General features: G+C 53.5%; 1 protein-coding gene, 1 long non-coding RNA gene and 2 other non-coding genes across 6 annotated transcripts; 3 read left to right on the top strand and 1 right to left on the bottom strand.

Annotated features, from left to right (window-relative positions):
* Positions 1-1,250: 1,250 nt before the first annotated feature.
* Positions 1,251-6,837, top strand: LOC147650758 (uncharacterized). Its single transcript, XR_015275668.1, has 2 exons — positions 1,251-5,070; positions 5,168-6,837. It is a non-coding gene; the product is annotated as an uncharacterized LOC147650758 (long non-coding RNA).
* Positions 6,838-10,223: 3,386 nt separating this feature from the next.
* TRNAH-GUG (transfer RNA histidin (anticodon GUG)) lies at positions 10,224-10,295 on the top strand. Its single transcript has one exon. It is a non-coding gene; the product is annotated as a tRNA-His (tRNA).
* Positions 10,296-11,171: 876 nt separating this feature from the next.
* Positions 11,172-11,243, bottom strand: TRNAH-GUG (transfer RNA histidin (anticodon GUG)). The gene has a single exon. It is a non-coding gene; the product is annotated as a tRNA-His (tRNA).
* Positions 11,244-12,046: 803 nt separating this feature from the next.
* LOC111933925 (sodium/nucleoside cotransporter 1-like) lies at positions 12,047-22,104 on the top strand. Of its 3 annotated transcripts, none has more exons than XM_086848572.1 (18): positions 12,047-12,178; positions 13,720-13,849; positions 13,978-14,069; positions 14,380-14,471; positions 14,859-15,048; positions 15,397-15,538; positions 16,282-16,395; positions 16,778-16,855; positions 17,170-17,250; positions 17,589-17,669; positions 17,805-17,930; positions 19,073-19,203; positions 19,411-19,579; positions 19,772-19,969; positions 20,460-20,541; positions 21,054-21,152; positions 21,596-21,707; positions 21,801-22,104. In XM_086848572.1, the coding sequence occupies exons 2-18, from the start codon at positions 13,781-13,783 to the stop codon at positions 21,922-21,924; spliced, it is 1,980 nt and encodes a 659-aa protein (XP_086704698.1). In that variant the 5' UTR covers positions 12,047-12,178; positions 13,720-13,780; the 3' UTR covers positions 21,925-22,104. The 3 variants fall into 3 exon arrangements, with proteins under 3 accessions (XP_086704698.1, XP_086704700.1, XP_086704699.1); XM_086848574.1 differs by lacking the exon at positions 12,047-12,178 and adding an exon at positions 12,316-12,383; XM_086848573.1 differs by lacking the exon at positions 12,047-12,178 and adding an exon at positions 13,025-13,147.
* Positions 22,105-22,127: the final 23 nt, after the last annotated feature.

The raw sequence follows: 22,127 nt of genomic DNA, 5'->3' as shown, positions 1-22,127 counted from the left end.
GGTCTCGGGCCCGATCCGGCCCCGGTGCTGCCGCCGGGCACCCCAGAGCGTCCTTCGGCACCAGGGGAGAGGCCACCGCGGAGGCAGCCGGCGAGGCAGGGCGGTAAAGGGTCCCTCATGGGATCACAGGATGTCCCGGGCTGGAAGGAGCCCACGAGGGTCAGCCGGTCCAACTTCTCGGTGCAAACTGGCTGCCTGGGAGGTGTTTTGTGGGAGCAGCCCCGTGCGGGACCCGAGGAGCAGTTCGCTCCAGGGAGACACTGCAACACAAGCCTGGCGCCGTGAACCCCCACAAGAAACTGCGGGAAGGAGTGAGCAGGGATAAGGCAGGAGAGTGCTTGGGAAGAACGCTGAGTTCAAGCTGGATGTGCAGAGACATTGGAGCGAGCACGCAGGGCTGATGCCCAGCGCACGGGCTGGAGGACATCCCCTGGGATGCGGTGGGAATGTGGCACTGGGAGCAGTGTGCTGGAGCATGCCAGCAGAGCCCGAGGCCGTTGCTAATCATGCTAACACACGTTCTGACTGCTCCCCCTGGACACACAGCCATCACCAGCTGGCTACCTTCTCGGCTCACCCACCACGGAGACTGTGTCCCTGTGCTCTCCAATGCCCCAGCAGCCCTGTCTCTGACCTAGGCCCCCAAATCCTTCATATCCCTTCCTAGATACACACCGTCACCCAAACCTGCTTCCAGGCTCACAGGCTGAATCCCCTGAAGGCCATGAAGAAAGAAAAGTACCAGAGACAGGATGCTCCAAGAGCAGGACCCCTCACAGAGGTGAGGCTGTGCAGAGGCATCCAGTCAGCAGGGACAGATGTTGCAGTGTGTTCCTGCATGTCCATGAGCCATGGTCCAGCGCAGTGGGGAAATGGATGCTGGGATTTTGCAGTCAGGGTGCCTAGCTGAGGGGGGAAGTTGCTTGTGGTGACTGCCTTCCTAGCAGCCCTGTGCAGAAGGGAGAGTGAGGATGGGGAAGGAACTGAGCTTCCTGTGCCAGCCTGGCATGGGGCATGCTCAGCGTGTGCCCAGGGATCCACTGAGTCCCAGATTTGCTGGTTCTTGAGCACACTCCTGCTTGAGAAACTCATCCAGATTTGCCAGATCTAACTGGACACCAAGGGAGCTTCCTCCACAGGGAGAAGACAGCCATGAGGTCCAGAAAACAGCACTGGAAATTTCAAAGCATAGGGATTGCACGATGCAAAAGGCATCAGGAAAAAAAGCATCTGCGAGGAACAAAGTGATCACCAGGCAGTGTTTGCAGTTTAGCAGCAGACCTCGCTCCTGGCAGATGGAGATGAAGAGACTTATTAAAATGCAGAAAAGGCAGAGATTCTCAATAAATTTGCCTGTCCAGCATTTTGAAGGAAGCAGGGTTAATGGCACTTGAGATTGAAAGCACTTCCACCCTCTATCAGTAACCAAGGAAGATGTTCAGCAGCAGCTGTAGGAGATGGCTCTTGTTAAATCCTCTAGGCCTGGAAAACATGCTCAGTGTCTCCAAAGAGGGGACTGAGGAAGGATCTAGATTGTGGTGGTGGTTAGTTTTTTATTAGTAGAATTGCAGAGGTTCTTCCTTCTCATCCAGTCCTGGATCATCGCTCCCCCTTGGAGAGACAGCTGTGCCTAGGCCATGCTGGGATTTGACAAAGGTCTGTGGCCCGTGCCCATGTAGGACCCCAGCACGTCCTCACCATTTGTTGGGCCTGTTTCTCTTTCAGATTGGCCCAATGTAGCCTTGTTCTCTGATCTATGCCTCTGAGGCATTACCTTGGAGGAGCTTGGAGGGGTGTCAAAGTCCCTGGACTCACCTGAGCACTCAGATTTGAGCTTCCCCTGGATATTGGCTTTCCCTTGGCCGGACCACCCAGACTGCAATACAGGCAGCAGGTGAAGAGAACACAGCTGAGGTGAGAGCCCCCTTGGGAGACTCCTTTGTGCTTGGGGAGTTTTAGGGGTCCTCCAGAAGGAGACCAAATGACCTACCCACGTGCATGGCTTGGCACAGGCACAGGCTGCTCAGATTCTTTTCTGTAGCCATGATGAGAGGCTGGTGACATCCCTTTGTTCACAGTGGTTCACTTCAGGTTTGGAGGAGCAGTGGCAGATTTCTACATTCCCACTGCCAAAGCCAGAATCTGTGTGCAGCTGGTGCTGCATTCGGTGCTGTGCCAATCCCAACTGTTTACATACCCCATATCTTATGCACACTGGGACCCAGGTTTGATGCCTGCACTATAGAGACTCACCCCAATGCCACAGCAGTGGCTGTGGTACCACTCTGCCTGCAAGTCACCACGGCTCACCATGACACATGGCTGTCATGGAGTGTTGCTGATGTAGGGACTGGCAGGGGACGTGGGGTGGGGCTGGCAGACGGGAGAGGACTGGGGAGCACACGCTGCACCACTTGCATGCCAGACTCCACGTTTTAGTTTCTCTCTCATGTGGGAAGCATCCCCAGGCAGGGTGTGCATCCTTAGGGGCCACCTGCTGCTGGCACTGCCCACAGCCCATGGAGCTCCCAGGATGGAGGGAAGGATGGCTACGAAGCCATTTGCACACAGTCCTCAGATAGGAAGAGAACCATCCATGGCTGCACAGAAGTGATTTGTGGTTCACTCTGAGGGACCATGTGAATAGGGGAGGCAGAAGGGCTTTCTGCAGCTCTGTGCAAGGGTGCAGGGCTGGTCCTCAGCACTGGAATCTCTGCTCCCACCTTCTTCTCCACCTCTGAAGGGTCCAGGAGCTCTTTGCTGAGATCTCCGGGCTGGTGCTCACAGCATTGCCCTTCCTCTTACCAAAGGAGCTGCTTGCCTGGGTAAATCCAGACAGGTCAGAGCACGCACCAGAAAGAAAAAGCCAGGCAATGTCTTCCGGGCTCCTGCCAGCTCGGCGGAGAGCTCTGTGCATCCACAGCCCTCATCCATCCTCCAGGGCCTGAGAAGCTGCTTCAGCTGCCCTAAGTGCTCCTGGTGCTCACCCCCAGCTGGGGACAAGAGCCCTCTTTGGCAGCTGGGCCAAGAACAGCACACAGGACCTTCCCTGGGCTGAGGAGGGATCATGCCACATCTTCATGGTAAACTCTCCCCTCCAGTTTAACCTTGGGTGGTGCGGACACAGCCCAGCGTCCCCCAGGCAGCAGCTCCCAGTGACTCAGAGGAGAAGGTCTCTGCCCCTGCACACTCCTGGGTGACTCACCCCCAGGTACCGTGGGGGCTGAATCTGACACTTACCAACGTGTCCCTTGAGTCAGCTGCTGGATCAACCCTTTCCCCTGATGCCAGCATCGACCCTGGCTTGCAGGGAAGCCTGCAGCTCCTTAAATCTCCAGGTACTCCTTCCACAGCTTCAAATAAAAGCCATTCACATGAGCTCTGGAATGCCTGTGTGCCTGCTCCTCTCCTCCCCGGGAGCAGCCCACACACACCCCATTGTGCAGCACAGCAGGGACCAAGAGGATGTCACATCTGCTGGGTGACAGCCGAACCACCTCCAGGGCTGGGTACAGCGGGGGACATGAGGACTGGAAGGTGGCAACTGTGACACCAGAAATACTTCCTGGGAGTCCCAGACTGATAAATGACACATCTGTTCTCTGCAAATGAACAAAAATTGGCATACGGAGGAGGAAACTGGCATCGTTAGGGAACAGATGGATAAATATGACATATTGGGGAAGAGTCTACACAGCTCTCTAGCAGTGAATTTCTCTTTTCCATGGCTAGTGGCTTTCTTGGAAAAAGCTGGCAGGCACCTGAGGGTGATCCAGCAGAGATCCCTGCATTTCCACATGCAGATCTCTTGACAAGATGAGGTCAATGGCAAAATCTGCAATAATAGTGAATTATTCTGTGAATTGTGGATGCATGCTAAGAATTGCAGGAGGACTTTGAGAAACTGAGCACGTTGGCAATAAAATGAGACAAAAGCCAATATTAGGGAAGTGACACAAACGGGGAGACCAAGCCCAGGTTCTTGTATAAAGTGATGGGTTCTGAGACTGGGAGCTCTGACAGTCTGTGAAACTGTCCTCTCAGCACTCAGCAGAAGTCAAAACCTCAAAGACTCTCTGTCAAACTGATAGGAAAGGTCAGGAAAAAGGAGAGATGAAATCAGATATGTTGCTATTCCCTAGCCAGTCCCAGTCTACATGCATTTCTGGTCCCCCTATTCCAAGGATACAGCAGAAATGGAAAACATGCAGAGAAGGGCAACAGGAGGATCCAAGGTCTCTGCACATTGGGTCCATGAAGGACCAGGGCTCTTTGGCACGGGAAAGAGACGGCTGGGATCACAGAGCTGCATATCACAACAAAGTTCACAGAGATCTGCCCAGCTGGGGGAGCTGGGAGAGGCTGAAATAACAGCAATAACACAAGGAGGAGATTCAGCACACAGTAGCCCTCCCTGCCAGGGGCTGCAGCAGATGCTACGTGGTTTAGGAACAAGACCAGACAAATTCACAGAAAAAAAATTTCCATAAATACGTATTAAGTACAAGGACTAGTACAAAGGGGACCTGTGAGTTTTTAGAGGCAGGGATCATGTACAGGGGAAGTGTTGCTATACATTTGCACCAGGAGACCATCAAAGCCTGGGCAGGATATGCACAAAGCATGTGTCTTTACCAAATGGAGTAAATTTCCGCACACACTTTTTGCAGCTCCCCAACCTTTCTGGAAATAAATAAATAAATAAATAAATAAAATTATGCAGTTGATGGTATAATTGAGACAATACTAACTGACCAAAAGAAGAGATGACATCTTGCTGAAAGACATCTGCCAGTTTGGAGCTGGATCCATCAGTCATCACCTCAGCTGTGCCGAGCCTGGTCCCTGCCTCTGCTCTTGGCGCTGACAGCCCTCTGCACATCACAACCCCTAGTGTCACAACTGCTCTGTGGTGTGCTCTGTTATTTCATTAACACTTTGACGAGGTGTGGAGAGCCCTGGGGAACTTAATTTCCTCAGGTTCAGGATCAGCATTGTGGACACAGGCCAGTGAGAGAGCTGGGTGACAAGAGACAAGAGGAAAATGACCGCAGGACTGACACCCAAAGGGTGAGAAACTTTTTTCACTGACAAATGCAAGGTTTGAGGGAAGTTTACAAACAGCCATTATGTAAACTGTTTGATTTTTTTTTTTTTTTTCCTGCAGAATCATTTTGTGTGGATTCAAGTCCCAGAGAGCTGAAATCTCCCCACTCAGCTCCCGTGGGGACCGGGGAACCAAGACACAGGAGCTTTCCTGCAGTAAAACCAGGATCGTGACAGGAAAAACTCATGACAGATGCTGGCTCAGTGGCAACAGCTCTATTATATCATGCAAATTTCATGACCTCATCCAGCCACTCACTTCCATACTCTGACAGCCAGGTGGATGCTCTTGGGGTTTCAACCATAGCACAAATTCAGTCCCTTCACTGCTGGTCCTCCTTAGGGTTTTATTTGCTCCTATGGAAGGGTTTGATCCTGTAAGGGCAAAACAGCATCCAGCTGGGAAAAAATGCCTGAATCCCTCTTCTGAATGAGCGAAGGAAGCATGAGCAGCTGCAAGAGCATGGATCTGAACTCAATAGCAAGCGGTAAAGTGGAATTGATTGGAGCTGCCTGCACTCATCGATCTGAGGCTGAACAAACTAAGGAGCTGGAGCATTTGCAGCTCAATCAGAGCAGTGGACCAGTGGGGGCCTGTGCTGTGGAGCTGGCAGGGGACCTGAGTGCCCTGGGAAGGGGTTAATGGTGGGTTTGATTAATCCAGCTGCAACAGCCATGCTCACACAGCTGGGTCCTTCTCCAGACAGACTTACTAGCTTCATGTTGCCTGTGGGGTGTGAACTGCTCCTGGTATACCCTTATATCTCTTAATAAGGCTGTCATCAGCCATCAGGAAGATGGGCTCAGTGCACAAGAGCAAAACAGTGGCCATTCCTCCCATTCTTCCCACACAGAGGGGATCAATTGCAATTGCTGCCAGCCCAGTTTCTCTGAAAGGGCTGAGAGGCAGAAAATGAAGGTGAATTCAGAGACGAGTGCAAGAAGGGGAGAGGTGAGGGCTGGCAGGCTGCCTGGCAGCTCATGGTGGCCTGTTTTCTGCCCATTCAGCAGCAAAAAAAGCTGGGTTAAGAGGTGGCTGTGTGCAGGCCATAAATCCCTGCAGCGGGAGGAGGCTCCTGCTGTGCATAGACAAAGGCAGAGTGAGAGCTGGGGCTGGCAGCTGGAATCAGGCAGGGCACACACAGACATGTGGCAGCATTTGTTTAGGGCTGCAGGATGGCTGGTTCTCCCCTGGGGCACTTTTCTCACGTTCCATCTTCAGCTGGATGCTGGACACAGAAGGAAAGAGCTCAAGAAGTTCTCTGGGCTGTGCTCCCTGAGTTTTGAACAGTTTTTATAAAACCCTGCTCCATACATTTTGGGTACCATTTTCTTTGATTTTTGAGTATTGAAGGCAGGCAAGGACATCCCAAAATATAACCAAGCAGAAAATCAGTCTGTTATATCCTGTTTATCTTCCTTTCCAGTTTTCTTGCTGGCAGACTGGAAAATGTCCTTTGCAGTTCACTCTTTGGAAGAACCAGGACCCACCTCATGTGCTATTGTGGGGTCATAAAGCCTCTGGAGAACATCACAGCTGAAGATTCAATGCTCAAGTTCTTCTCATTCAGTTCTAGGTGCATGTCTCATTAGCTGTCATAGAACAGTTTGGGTTGGAAAAGTCCTTAAAGCACATATCAATCTACCCCCTGCCATGGGCAGGGACACCTCCCACTATCCCAGGTTGCTTCCAGCCTGGCCTGGAACACTTCCTGGGATGGGGCAGACAGTTTCTCTGGGAAACCTGTGCTGGAGTCTCAACACCCTCTCAGACAAGAATTTCTTCCCAATATGCCATCTAACCCTGCCCTCTGGCAGTGGGAAGCCATTCCCTATGTTCTGTCACTCCAGGCCATTGTCCAGAGTCCCTCTGGAGCTCCCTTAGAGCCCCTTTAGGCACTGACTGGGGCTCTGAGGCCTTCCTGGAGCCTTCTCTTCTCCAGATTAAGTCCCCCACTTCTCCAGCCTGGCTCCAGAGCAGAGGGGCTCCAGCCCTCAGACTTTGTGGCCCTGGAAGAGGATGGTGGGGACAGTATGAGGTCAGGTTGATTGCAATTGTCTCCCAGTTCAGGTGTTTTGTCCTTCACTCCTAAAACCCACACAAATTTTCAGCTTCAAATTGTCCCAGAACCTTTCCCTGCTCTTGCTCCAGCATCCAGTTCTGCCCCAGCAGTGCCTATGGGTATGGGAATATGGCTGCTGGGCTAGATGGTAGAGTTGCTCTGATTTCCTTAGGAAGGAAGGTGGCATTTCCACAGCAGAGCAATTTCCAAGTTGGCTTAATGGGCTCTGAAGAGGACAGCATTGGCCTGCACCACTGCTTTCCCATCAGCAGTAAAACAGAGCATCTTCTCCCATCACTGGCATCCATCCTGCCTCCTCAGCACCAGTGCTGCTCCTGTGGCTGCTTTAGCAATCTATGAGAAAAATAGGAGGGGGTGGGAATTCCTCTCTCTCCCATCTGCTTTCCTGAGACTGGGAGAGGAGGCCAGGGGCTGCCCCAGTGAGGAAACCGCTGGAGAGGCTGCTCGAGGGCCAGAGCGGCTGAGACAGCCGTGCAGTGATGAATTGCCCTTGTCCCTGTGCCAGCTGCAAGATTTATGTCTGTGCCACAGAGTGGCAACGTCTGGGCACAGCAGCGCTCTCTGTCTGGCTGCACTGGTGTTCTGGCATTCCAGGCACCTTTAAAATCCACTGAATGCAACCCACGGGCATCAGAGGGTTCAGAGAAAAGACATCGAGGGACAGAGCAGGGTGGGAAGAGCAGAGGAGCCTGTGTGAAGCAGCTATCCTGCCTGGGTGCTGAGCATCCTAGAGGGATCAGGTTACCCAGTAGACACGTGGGGCTCTCAAAGATTCCACAGGCTCATCTCTTTTTCTTCATGCTGTGCGAATGCATCCTGGCAGGTCCAAACCTGGACTAAAAAGCATGTGGCTGGGGCCCTGACAAGCTGGCAAGGTTTGCTTAGGAGTGCTCGCACCCCAGCTCTGCTGGGGAGGGTAGCCTATGGCAGAAAGCTGCGCTGGGACAAGCCGATGGGTGGCAGCAGTTTCTTGCCTCCTCCTCATCTGTACCCGGTACCTTATCTCTGTGTCCTTTGGTACCTCCCTGCTTACTTCCATGTTTGGCTGACTCTCCTGTATCGCTGCAGTGTTATCTCAGCCCTGCCTGTTCCAGCAGTTGAGGCCATTGTAATTCTGTCAACTTCCACATTCTAGAAACATCTGCCAAGCAGCCAAAACACAAGCCCCTCTGGCTCCTCCATGCCACCAAGGAGCCCACACTGAGTGCCCTGTGTGAGCAGTGCCCAGCATCCACCTACCCTCCCAAACATGGGCTCTGCATCCTGCAGGCCAGGAGCTGGGATGAAGGCTGTGGTGGCACCAGCCTCAGGGGTCCCACTCTGCCTGCCCATGGGAATCCCTGAGGAGGAATCTCCTGGTCATCTTGTGTGTCACTGTAGGTTCTTTGTCCCTGCCAGTGTGTCAGGGACATGCATGTCCTGCCAGAGCATGCCCCACTATCTCCCATGGCTCCCACCACACTGTCCTGACCCAACACAGCAGTTGTCCAGGCCAACATGGAGCTGGGCTTATCCCTGCACCAGTGACACGGCCCAGCTTGTGGCAACATGCCAGCGTGGAGGAAGGCACAAGAGACCAGGCATAGGACAGCACAAGGACTTTTTCCCTTGAAAGCTCATGACCTGGGATTCAGAGGCTGCAGTCATCCCACCTCTACAGCTCAGCAACACCTGTTCTGCAGGTGTCTGGTGGCTGGATTTGTGTCCTTGGTGCAGTCAAGGGGATGACGATGGTGTGAAACTACTTGGGCATGGCAAGAGAACTACGTATCTCCTTCCAGTGTCACTACTTGTTCCAGCATAAGGACACAGATGCTGACAGGGTTGGACACAGATGAACAACAGCAGTATCCCTGCAGCCCAAATAAAAGGCATGGATGGGATCTTGGCATGTGATCAAGAGAAGGAGAAAGGTGGGACTGGAGCAGGACAGTAGCCTGTAGACACCCAGGTCATTCAGATACCCCTCCGCCATCTGCTGGCCAGACGGTTTGACACCGGACAGCATCTCCCACTGCAAAGGATCCCACCATTGAGGGACCACCAGTGCACATCAGCAAACTGCTGAGGAAAAGGATGAGGTGGGCATAGACAAAGGGAGGATACAAAAAAACATTCTGTCTTCCTCTGCCACTCTGAGCTCTTTTGGTCCAGTTATGAGCAAGATGAGCTCAGAGTGGCAAGGGGAATGACTTCACAGAGCAATCAAGGCACACAGGGTGTTTCTCCAGTTTGCCCCAAGCCTCAGGAAGACTGTTTTAGATTTAGGGGTTTCCAGCTCCAGCAGATACACCAGGATGGATGGGGTACGGGCGTGTGGCCAGCATGGTTGTAGGAGTCCCTTGCCACTCCCTGTAGCCCCTCCTGTGCGAGGTGTGTATGTCTGACAATGCTGAGCATATCCCATATGAAGGAGCTGATGTTTCTATGACCAGCTCTTCAGAAAAAGTGAGACATGATGTGATATTTTATGTCAAGAAATTGACTTTATGTCAAGAAATTGACTTTATGTCAAGAAATCTTTTTGATCCCAGGTATCTGGAATTCTTCGCATATCTGTGAAAATAAAAGAGCCTTTAATACCAGGAGCAGGAAAGCAGCAGCAGTGGTGAGAGCAGGTGTCCATATGAGCAGGAGAAACAAGGAGTCCAGCACAGACTGGTACCTGTTGCTGTTTCAGGGGCATAAAATCCTTAGTCCCTCTCTTCTTCTCCCATTCCTCTCTGCCCAGTTGTTCACTAATCCTGTAGTTGGGAGAAACTTTACCCCCTGAGAAACACCCAGGGGAGCAAGAGGTGAGGTTACAGCTCGGGGAATAGGGCTACCCTAGAGTACAGAGGGCTGGCATGAGGGGAAGGGTCAGGATCAGGGTCAGAGCAGGAAGCTTGGCCAAGGGCAGAGGATGAAGGTGAGGGGGTGAAGGGATGCCCGGGGAGGGAGGAGCGGGCTCGTAGAGCCCGCCCCACCTCACGTCAGCGCCCACAGCGCCAAATAGCGCCGCGCCGCCCGACCCGCCCAGAGCCCCGGTAGCGCGCCGTGATCGTATAGTGGTTAGTACTCTGCGTTGTGGCCGCAGCAACCTCGGTTCGAATCCGAGTCACGGCATCGCCCGGCGGTACCACGGCACAAGGGCTTCGCTTTTTGCCGCCGCTGCACCGCTTTAGTTCATCGTTTCACTTCGTTGTTCACTATTATTATTTTAAATTTGATTTTATTATTTTTTTAGTGGAGTTATATAATAAAAGTTTTATTTAGTGATTTAAAAATAACTTTTTTATTTAATTAATTTTCATTTAATTATATTTAATTTTATCTGTTCAATGTAATTTAATTTTCATTTCAGTTTTTTTATTTTTACTTTGTTTTATACTTAATAATATTTTATTTTATTCTATTCTATTTTTAAATTTTATTTCTTTATTTACCTTTACGTGATCGAATGTTATTTTTCATTTAGCTTTTTCTATTATATTTTATTTTCATATTTAATTTTATTTTAGTAGTTCTTTTTATATTATTTTAAATTTAATTATTTAGCTATTTTATTATATTTAGTTTTATTTTATTTAATCTAGTTGTATAATTTCTTATTATATTTTATTTTTATATTCTTTTTTTGTCTTTTATTTTAACTTATTTTTTTAATTCTATCTTCATTTAAATTTTACTCTTACTTTGTACCTCATTCTCTCCTCTCCTCTCTCCTCTCCTTTCTTCTAATTTTGGTCTATTTTTAAATTTAATTTTATGATTTTATTTATTATTTCTACTTTTATCGGGGGGTTTTTTGGGTTTGTTTTTTTTTTATCTTATGTTATTTTGGTGTTTTCTGTCCCTCCGCTCCTTCTCTCCCCAGCGCTGGGCGGGCCCAGCTCGGCCCGGCCCCGCCGCTCCGCAGGCAACGGCCGAAAAAACCAAAATAAAATGAAATTGGGCGCTGCAAAAAAAGCAGAGCCCTTGTGCCGTGGTACCGCCGGGCGATGCCGTGACTCGGATTCGAACCGAGGTTGCTGCGGCCACAACGCAGAGTACTAACCACTATACGATCACGGCGCGCTACCGGGGCTCTGGGCGGGTCGGGCGGCGCGGCGCTATTTGGCGCTGTGGGCGCTGACGTGAGGTGGGGCGGGTTCTACGGGGCCGCGGGGGATCTGGCCCGGGGGTCTGGCCCGGGGGTCTGGCCCGGGCCCGGCCAGGGAGGGTCAACCAGCGTCGCATCCACGGCTCTCGCGGCTCCCCACTTTGTCACCCGCGGTGTGACCTGCGCCATCGCGCCCCCGCCCGTCGCCAACCCTGGCCAGCTCTAGCGGCGGGATTGGCCGGGAGCACGGGGAGAAGGCGGGGAGCTGGCACGGAGAGCGCTTTGTTTACGGGCAGCGTGTGGCATGTGGGTGCCCCGAGTGCCCCGTGGTATCATTAATCACCAATGTCTGAACTAATTCCTGCCATCCCCGCTTTGCCACCCTTGGAGCCACGTAACTTCACCGCTCCCTGTGCAAACAAAGAGGGAGAGGTACCAGTGGAGTGCCCAAACCTGGCCGTGCGATTCCCATCATCCCGCGTGTAAAGGTGCTTTCGAGCACAGTGCGAGGGGACGTTTTTGTTGGCTTCCACCCCGTCCTTCTCAGGGACCAGGGGACATGGCTTCACGCCACTGGAACTTTGGAGGCCACGCGTGCTCCACTCTGGCTTGCTTTGGGAAGCATTTCCTGATGTGGGGTAAAAGGTTGATTTCTACTTTCAGTATCTCTCCTCAAGGCTCGTTTTGCCTTCGGGAAAGTCTCCTAAGCGGTCCTGGCTGACCTTCCTTTGGCTCGCACGGTACCCTGCACGGCCGCGCCGCGGGGCCCCCCCGCACCTCCCGGGCGCCCGGGTGTGAGCCCCGGGAGGAGCCCCGGGCCGCAGTGCCCAGCCCAGCTCTTTGGACCGAGCTGTTAATGGGTAACCGGGGCACGGGACCGGCAGCTGCGAGGCCGACGGGGCTGGCGGTGAGTGAAGGGGGACGGCGGGTGCCAGGGCGGGGGAGCCGCGGGGACAGGGAGGGCACGAGGCCACCGGGGGTGTGAGGACGCGGGGGATGAGGCCACCGAGGCTGAGAGTGTGGGGTGCAGGGACACAGGGAACAGGGTCCCGTGGCCACACTGCTCCAGAGGCTGCGGGGGACACAAGGAACACGAGTGCGTGGGGACACAGGTACACGGGGGGTGTTGGGGGCACCCCACTGCTCCCTCCCTCATCTGCCTGTCCCTGTGGTCCCGCTCTTGAGGGGACGGCAGCCAAGCAGACTGCACCAAATTGAGAGATTTTGGAGCTGGTGGGATGGGGGACAAGGAGGTGGCATCAGCCTGGGGGTCCTGGGAGACAGCCTGAGATGGGGGCACAGCCAGGAACTCGGGGTAGTCCTGAAACTCCATGAGATCCATGAGGGGTCACGGAGACCAGATGGGTACTGGGGAGTGTCCGTGAAGTGGTGGGGGACCTGGAGAGGGGGGTCCTCCTGATCTCTGCCAGGGTCCTAGAGAGACAGCCGTGAGCACCAGGAGCACCAGTGATGTTGGAGGCAGGTGTGGGTTCCCACCATGGCCCTGGGTCCTGCCCCGCTGCTGAAGAGCCGGGAACCCAGGGACACATGGGGACCAGCATGCCCCAGTGGTTCCCCTTGGTGGCTCTGCTGGCCTGTGGAGCCCTGGCTACACCACCTCTAGCTGCCATGAATGAGGGGGATGTTCTCCAAAACTCCCCCCCCTTCACCTGTTGCATTTGGGGTTGAGTCTTTCCCTTCAGTGGACTCTGTGAGAAACTGGCAGTGACCCTGTAAAATCATCTCTGCACAGACCTCTACAATTCTCCTCAAAGCAAAGACAACATCTTACCGCCTCTGTCCTCAAACAAAAGTGCTTCTACAGTTGATCACTGCCTTGCCTGTGACTCTCTGCTCTCCCCTCATCTTCCTCCAGGTAGAGGAACTGGGAGGGTGTCCAAATGAGATGATGCTCCAGGTTATGCCCTGGCATGACACTGGTTCTTCTGGGTTTGCTGGACCAGTTCTCCCTGTATGATTCTCCTCTAGGACCAGTCCCTATGCAAACTACCTGTCATTCCTACCCCTCGTTCCTTCACTGTGTTAATTATCAGCATGAAAGAACTTTCTTCCTCATCTTACTTGGTTGTACCAAGACCTTTTGATGAGGAAGGATACTTTTTGAAAAAACCTTCTTGCAAAGGGGCTCACAGAGGCTGGTGGACACTGTAACCTACTTGGAGGAGGAGTACCAGCACTCCCTCCTGCATATAGTCCTCTCCTATAATTCCTTGGAAGCAGGGCAGAGTAAAGACTTCTCCAGCATTACAGGAGAAGGAATTCAGCACACCAGCACCATGGTCTGAGGACCCCATAGGATGGTCCCTTGATGTGCTAGGGCAGGACCTGCTCTGAATACTGACTGCAAAGGGCATTATCCTCTCAGAAACCCAAAACTGAAAAGCAGCTTTGAGCTTCCTAGAGGTGATTCCATCTTTCTCTCCCCAGCCAGCATTGGGCCATCCCAGTGGTGTTTCCCATATGCACTAAAGCAAAGGAACTTCTGGAGATGGAAGGAAACCAGATAACCCTGGACAGCCTTGAGAAGGGCACAGATAACCCAGTTTTCAGCTTTGAGGTAAGTTCCCTTCCCCTTCCCTTTCCCCTTCCCCTTCCCCTTCCCCTTCCCCTTCCCCTTCCCCTTCCCCTTCCCCTTCCCCTTCCCCTTCCCCTTTCCTTCATGCTCCAGTTAATGATGTTTTCCAGGGAGAGAAGAGACATGATGAAGGTGGTGCTCCATGCAGTGAGAGCCAAGAGGAGAGAAGAGAAGGAAAAGGGAGATTCTCTTCCTACTGCAGGTGGGATAATCTGCACAGATGTATGAGCTCTGCCAGAAACAAACCTGATTTGGGAGCAGAGTAGGGTGGTATTGAGCACACACGGGGGGCAGTGTCTGATGGCTCCATGTGGCCTTGTAGGGTGCCACTAGCAGGTCTCTGTCCCCATAGCAGCTGATGGTGAGCGTGCTGGGGTTTCTCACCATGGCCCATCTGCACCACCTCCTGTTGCTGGAGGTCATGGTCATGGCTTGGCTCTGGTGGCTTGGCTGCAGTTGGGGTGGTTTGGCTTGGGCTGATCTTTTGTGTCCATCTCCGTGTCTCTCCCCAGGAAGGCTCTGCAGCCGGTATCAAAGGCAAAGCATTTCTGCAAGACTCATGCCAAGGTCTTGAGAAGAGTTGTCCTGGGGCTCCTTGGAGTAGGTGAGAACTTCCTGTCACTGAACTTTCTGTCACCCCTTTGGCTGGCTGTGCCTCCAGACTACACTTACTGAACACTGTCAAGTGTGTGGAGGTTGCATCCACCTCCAGCAGCCTTGCTGCCCCCTCATCACCCCACTACTGCTACCCAATTCTATCTTCACCTCACTGTCCCCCTGCCCTTTCTCTACCAGCCCAAAGGGTTTACTGTGCCCCTTCTGCTCCCTGTTGGGGTGGTGCTCTTAAGGACTCCTCATGCAAAGATGGGATCCTTAAGGGTGGCCAGGGAAGGACATTGGGAGGAAATGAACCTTGTGGTTGGCCCTGGTGAGTTATGAACCCATGATCCTACAGCCTTGATGTTTCTGACTCCCAATGTGCCTTCTCCAGCCTACCTGTGCTACTTCATTGTGGCCTGTTACCTCAGCTTCCAGCGAGCCCTTGCTTTGGTGATCATGACTGCTGTGGTTGCCTTCTTCATCTGCTGGGACATCTTCAAGAAGCACTGTGGGGGAAAGGTTCTGCTGCTCCTCCGCCCTGTTGGGAAGTGCTTCCGAAAGTCCTGGCCATGGCTGAAATGGTGAGTCAGGAGAAGGCAGGGCCAGATCCCTGCCAGCACCTGGGTTCCCTCCCATGCTGATGGCATCAGGCATGTGCTCTAGTGCCATGCTGGCACTTCACAAATGGTGAGCATGGCCCAGCCTGGGAACCACTTAAAAGCCATTGCTTTGAAGCCATTGCAGCCTTCTTGCTGCTCTGCCTCAGTAGCATGATGGCTGTTCACAACCCTCGCTAGTGCCTGAGCCATGGGTTTCTTCAGATACCTGGACCTTACAGTGGCAATTCCATCACAATCGGCTTCTGCCTTCATGTGCTTCTCTCCCTATGGGGACACCATCTTGCTGACAGTCTGGGGTTTTCTCTGCAGGCTCTTGTGGGTGGCCCTCCTGGCAGGCCTGATTGTGTGGCTGGCTTTGGACACTGGCAGAAACCCAGAGCAGCTCATTTCATTAGGCGGCTTCTGCTTTTTGGTGCTGTTCCTGTTTGCCTTCTCCAAGCACCATGGTGCGGTACGTGTTTCAGGTGTGACTTGACAATCAGTTCCCTCGCAGGAGGTGGCCACCCAGCACTGCAGAACAAACACTTTGTTTCCACTGGCATCCCCTTCTCTGGAGAAAGCAGAAGTCCAGCAGAGCTGGGCAGAGCTGGGTGCAGCCTGGGGAACTGAACTGCTTGGGTGGATAGACCCCAAAGCCACCTCACTGCTCTTCTTCCCATTGCTCTCCTTCCCACTTCCCAACCCAGGGCTCCCCTGCATTGCCTCTGTCCTGTTTTCTGCCATGTCCCTCATAGCGGGTCAGACCCTGAAACCCAGCACCAGACCCACACCTGGGCTTCAGGTGCCATGGGAGCCTTGGTCAGAAGTGATTGAAGTCCTGGTGGCTTCCAGCCCAAACTTCTGCAATGCTTTGGGCAGTCCCTCCATCCTGCTTCTCCAAAGGGTAATTGAACAGATGGTTTCAGTCTAGCAGGTCTGTGCTACCAATCTTCATAAGGTCTTTGTGTTTGTATTCCGGGTCAGCCTAGCACGTTGTGTTCCAGCCAGTTCCAGAGTCTCACCAACTCATTTCTGGCTCTGTCACCAACCTACATTTGTTTGTTTCTGTGACACTTTATGGGTCTCCCCATGATCTTCACCCCATGGCAGTGTGTGGTGTTTGTCATGTCCTGCTGTTGAAGCAGCTGGAAACCAGAGGGGGAAGCCTGCAGGCCCTGAAAACATTTCAGCTCCTGTTCTGCTTTTTGTCCCCAGGTGTCCTGGAGAGCCGTTTTCTGGGGCCTTGGTTTGGAGTTCTTACTCGGACTCTTTGTCCTCCGAACAACTCCCGGCACCCAAGCTTTCCAATGGCTGGGAGACCAGATCCAGGTACTGCATCTACTCATCCCGTCCTGTGCTTGTACCCTGAGATTAACAGGAAAAGCAGAGGGTGGCATGGGGAGGAGAAATGGCAGGGATTGCATGCTCACAAACACTTTTGTTCAGGACAGGAGGGAAGCCAGCTCTTCCCTGGTTTTCTGCAGCAGCCCAGAGCCCTCGGTGGTGCTCTCCCTTCCCGGCTGTAGCAGAGCACTGTGGCTTTGGGACAGCCTACCAGTATTTCCATCTTAGGTCTCAGAGGGTCATCCTCTGGTGTGCAGTGAAGTGAGCTGTGGGACTGGGGGCACAGCCCCTCACTAGGCAGAATGAGATACTGGGGAAGGACCTGATGGAGATCTCTGTCCTACCTGTGTAACTTCTTCCCTTGCAGTACTTCCTGGGCTACACCACAGCTGGCTCCAGCTTTGTCTTTGGGAACACACTCATTCAAGAAGTCTTTGCCTTCCAGGTCAGCCAAGGAATGGGCCATGGGGAGGTTTTCTTCTGGTCTGCCTCTTTGCTGGGTCCTGGAGAGCACAGAGCTCAATGCAGCCAGATCTGCTGCGGTAGAGCTCAGCCATCTCAGAGATGGATCTCCCTGAGCTGTGTATACACCTGGGGACTTCCTCAGTGCCAAGGAGGATTTGCACTGGTCCCTGTCTCTCCTGCCAGCCTGGCCATGTGTTGTGGCACCCCAGTAGTGTGGGCTGCCTGTGCAGTAGCACACTGTGCTGGCCTGGATGTGTGGCTCAGCTCTCCTTTAACCCTGTGCCTTGCCTGCAGACCCTGCCCATCATTGTTTTCTTCAGCTGTGTGATGTCCATCCTCTACTACCTCGGTGTCATGCAGTGGCTTATTCTCAAGGTAGGGCCTCGCTCCTAGATCTGGGATGGCAGTGGAAAGGAGAAGAACCTGTTGGGAACTCTGTCTGCTACAGTCAGCTGAGAGATGTCCCAGGAAAATTGTTCTGGTACTAATTTGGGGTGATTTGTCCTGCTTAAAAGAATAGACACAAACCGCATCTTTCTAGCATATCCCAGAAAGCTGTAAAAACGGAACCCTAGAGCTGATGTTTTCACCTGGTCTGGGGGTGCTTCCCAGGATCACCTGCACGCAGGGGCCAAACAGTGCCTGGGGCTTCATGGGCATGGTGGCAGTGTGCCAGGAGCCTCTGTCAACACAGTGGCCTTGTCTTTCCCCAGATCTCCTGGCTGCTTCAAGTCTCAATGGGCACCACTCCCACTGAGACTCTCAGTGTGGCAGGAAACATTTTTGTGGGACAGGTAAGGTCCTGGGCAGCAGATCCAGCTCCTTAGTGCTTGCAGTTGAGCCTGCCCTGGAGAAAGGGCCTCTCCCTCCCCATAAGACCTGTGGCCCTGTATGGCCTCATCCCAAGGACAGCATTTTCTCTTCCACAGACCGAAGCCCCGCTGCTCATCCGCCCATACCTCCCAGACATGACCCTGTCAGAAATCCATGCTGTGATGACCGGTGGCTTTTCCACCATCGCAGGCAGCGTGATGGGTGCCTACATATCCTTTGGGGTGAGTGCATGAGCAGTTGGAGAACCGCCCTGGACTTGAGGATAAGAGAAGACCCCCAGCAGGTGCCTCATGGTCCCCTTTCATAAGCAGGATGAGAGCAGGGTGTCCAGATTCGCCTTGTCCCAAAGACACCTCAATCCAGCCCCACCTTTGCTGGCCTGTAGAGCTGTGTCAGGTAGAAGACAGTGCTATGGGATCCTTACCAAGTGTCCCTGCACAGCAAGCAGGGAAAATCACACAGAATCATGGATAATATAGCCTGGAAAGACCCTGTGGAGGGGTCTCTGATCCACCCTCCTGCCAACTGAGGTTATGGCAACTGAGGGGATGGCCAGGGCCTTGTCCAGGTTGGTGGTGAACATCCCATGGATGGAGATCCCCCCATCCTCTCTGGTTTCACCCACAGGTACCTCAGACACAGGAAACAATTTTTCCTTATATCCAACTGAAACTGCCTGTAATTCTCACCTTTTCACTGGATGTCACAGAGCAGTGCCTCCCCTCCAACCCTCTTTTACATAGAAACAGCAATACCCACCCCCCCCTCCCTCTTTTCTCCCAATGGAACAATCCCTTGCTCCTCCAGCATTGCCTGGGCACTTCTGGCACCAAGCCCCCAGGGATGCCCTCTCCAGTTCATCAGTGCTCTGAATAAACCTTCCCCTTAACCTTTTGCCTGAGCTCCTGCTATTTAAACATTAATTAGTTTCCTTAAATGGGGAACCAAAGGTGGAAGGTCAGAGAAATGAGAAGTTGCCAGGGGAGGGGTGAGGCTGGGAGCTTGGCCCTTCATCAACAGGTAGAAGTTAACAGTGTTACTCAACCTATTGCTCTGATACTGGTAAAAAGGAACAAGGAAGGAATTAGAACCATTATTAAGTCAAACAGCAGGAGAGATTAACATCACCAAGGCTACAATCGCTGCAGCTCCAGCAATCGCCTCCATTCAGGCAAGCTGCCCCACATCCACGGCTGCTTAGATGGGAAAACCAGCCAATTTTCCCACCTTGAGCAAGTGGAGAGCCTAAAGTGCTCTGCGTGTCACTGGCTGATGCCAAGCACGTGCTGGGATGCCCGGGGGTGGCAGGCCATGGGGCACAGCCCTGCACAGAGGTGCCTATGCCTCTGTCTGCACATTGCAGATTGATGCAGCATCACTGATCGCAGCTTCTGTAATGGCTGCACCCTGTGCCCTCGCCATGGCCAAACTCGTCTACCCTGAAGTGGAGGAGTCCAAGTTCAAGGGCAAAGCAAGCATCCGCCTCTCCAGTGGGTGAGTGTGAGGAGAGGGGCAGTGGAGTGGGGCTGCACATGTCCTTCTGTTGCAGAGAGGCTGTGGGGGCACTTTGGGGTGCAAGCGGACACTGCGGGTGCCTGAGGCTGGGAGAGCCTGTGGTGACCACACCTCCATAGAGTGAGTGCTGACCTGTCATGGGGGATGCCCAGCCAGATGACTACATTGGGGTCTTTTTCCATGCAGGGAAGAGCAGAACATCTTGGAAGCTGCTAGCAATGGGGCTGCCACCTCCGTGGGGCTCGTTGCCAACATCGCAGCCAACCTCATCGCCTTCTTGGCCGTGCTGGAGTTCATCAATGCTGCCCTCCGCTGGTTCGGGGAGATGGTAGACATTGAGGGTCTGACTTTCCAGGTATGCCCAAGAGCAGACCCATGGTTTTAGCTGCCAGATCCTGCATCCCCCACCCATCCCCACTTTTTCCCACTGCCTCAGTGGGCTGCTGAGACCCTTGCTGGGTTTTTGGCAAACGCTGGCAGCAGACATCCAATCCGGAGGCTGTGCAGGTCAGCTCTGAGTCGTTCCCTTCTGGGATGCTTTTCCCAGGTGATCTGCTCCTATGTCCTCATGCCTGTGGCCTTTCTCATGGGGGCAGACTGGGAAGACTCACCGCTGGTGGCTGAACTCCTGGGGATCAAGATCTTCCTGAATGAGTTTGTGGCGTACCAGCAGCTGGCCAAATACAAGAAGAACCGTCTGATGGGCCTGGAGGAGTGGGATGGGAACCGGAAGCAGTGGATATCTGTGAGGGGCACCTACTGCCCTGCCAGGCACAGGGCAGGGACAGAGCCAGCTGGAATGGGGCATGGGACCTAGCTAGGCTAGGGTGGTGGGCAGGCAGAGAATCATAGAACCATTTAGTTTGGAAAAGTCCTCTAAGATCATTGAAGCAGGATGATGGTGCTGGGAGTGGGAGGGCACCTATGTCCAGCAAGACTTGGTTTGCTAATGGCTGGGTGTGGGATAAAGGAGTCAATGAAGCCCTTTCCCATTTATCCTGCTCCTTGGTAGGACAGATGCTCCTGGGTGCTACAGGGCCCTTGAGCCCCCAGCCCAGTCTCTTCCAGGGAGAGCTTTCATCCTTGCTCCCAAAAATAGCTGATGGAGAAGGGGTCGGGGTGGGGAACTTATCTCTGTCATGTCTGTTTGGGAGCTCCAATGTGGTGCTCAGCTCTGGGTGCTCTGGGGCTGTTCCTGGGCAGAGGTGACCATCCCCTGCTGCTGTGCCCTCCAGGAACGAGCTGAGAGCATCACCACCTTTGCCCTCTGTGGATTCGCCAACCTCAGCTCCATTGGCATCACTCTGGGAGGCCTGAGTAAGTGTGACCTGTGTCCTGAGTGCCTGGGTGCTCAGGGAGTGGGGTCGTGGGCCAGGGAGCAAGAGCTCAGCTGAGACAGGAGGAATTTGCTGCCCTCAAAGCTCCATGTTTGGTGTCTGCCATATAAGAAACAAGATTTGCATGAGGTGACCAGGATGATTTTGCACTGCACCCGTGGGCAAGAGCACATGCATGTCCCCTCAAGCCTAGGTATCAGCCAGCCACAGGGGAAAGAGCAGAGAGACTCCAGTGCTGGGAGTGCTCAGGGCTCTGGTGGATCACCTACAGGATCACAGCAGGGTGGGCACAGTGCTCTGCCAGGATGGGCAGACAGCACACTGGGTGCTGGCTGGGATCACCACATCCTCCAGAAAGCAGGAGTTGGGGTGGGCAGGGCACAATGTGGCAGAGCCAGCTCAGGACTGAGGACATGTCCCTATCTGTCCCCCATCCTGTGCAGATCCAGAGCAAGGACCTGACTCAGCACAGTGTCTGTTTTTCCCCCACAGCTTCCATGGTGCCCCAGCGCAAGGGTGACTTTGCCTCCGTGGTGCTACGGGCCCTGCTCACTGGCATCTGCGTTTCCATGCTCAATGCCTGCCTGGCAGGTAGGTCTCTGTCCACTGCCAGCAGCACCAGACAGACCCAGGGAGGGGCAGGCACAGGGCTGAAGTGTGAAATGCAGCATTCAGGGATGGAGGTGGCTGGCCTGTGGCTCTGCCAGAGCCTTCAAACCCTGATCTCCTCTCATGGCTCTGCCAAGGGCATCCCAACCCCAACAGCGCTCCTGGGGCCCTTCATCCACCTCTGGGCTGGATCATTTCAAGGGTAACTTTTGGAGTACTGCAAGGAGCTCCTTGAAGTCTTGAGTGGGGTGAGGTGGGATGGCTCATGGGACCTGCACAGTCCCAGCTACAGGACTTGCAAGCAAGTAGAGTCAGGGTGTGGGACTTGTGAGCAGGCATAGGGTACAGGACTCACAGTTTTCTTGGGGTATGGAATTTGGATCCACGGTCCCTTTAAAGTCCCAATAGGAGACCTTGTCCCCCAGGTCTCCTCCATGTGCCAACACAGGTGGGTGACTGCACAATGTTCTTCAGCACCACCAACTTCAGCTCGACCACCTACACTATGTACACCTGCTGTAAGCAGCTCTTTGCCAGGTGGGTGTGAAGGGCCCTGGAGCCATCTAGCCCTGCCCAAGGACCCAGGTGGTGGGGCTGCAGCTCATCCTGACCCTGTGTCTCCCCTTCCAGCTCAGTGCTCCTGAATGGGACACTCTCCTTCACGGGATCCTGGGCTGAGCAGGCAGAGAGCGTGCTCTGGCTCGGAGAGTGCTGTGTGTACTACAACCACACGTCCTGTGCAGGGACAATCTAGAACTGGGGGAACGACAAGGCCTATCCCCAGAGGTAGAAAAAACCCCAAGAGAAACCTGAGCATTTGGTTTCCACTCCTGTGCTGACGAACAGCTGTGTGCACCTTGCAACCTGCAGCCTTAGCTGCTGGCCCAGGGGACACAAGGGAGCAGCTCCCAAATAAATGATGGCAACCCTTGTATACTTGCCCTCAGACCCCTGACT

Source organism: Cyanistes caeruleus, chromosome 13, assembly GCF_971803275.1.
Source record: "Cyanistes caeruleus chromosome 13, bCyaCae1.hap1.1, whole genome shotgun sequence".
Lineage (NCBI taxonomy): Eukaryota > Metazoa > Chordata > Aves > Passeriformes > Paridae > Cyanistes > Cyanistes caeruleus.
This window is presented reverse-complemented; position numbering and strand designations above follow the sequence as displayed.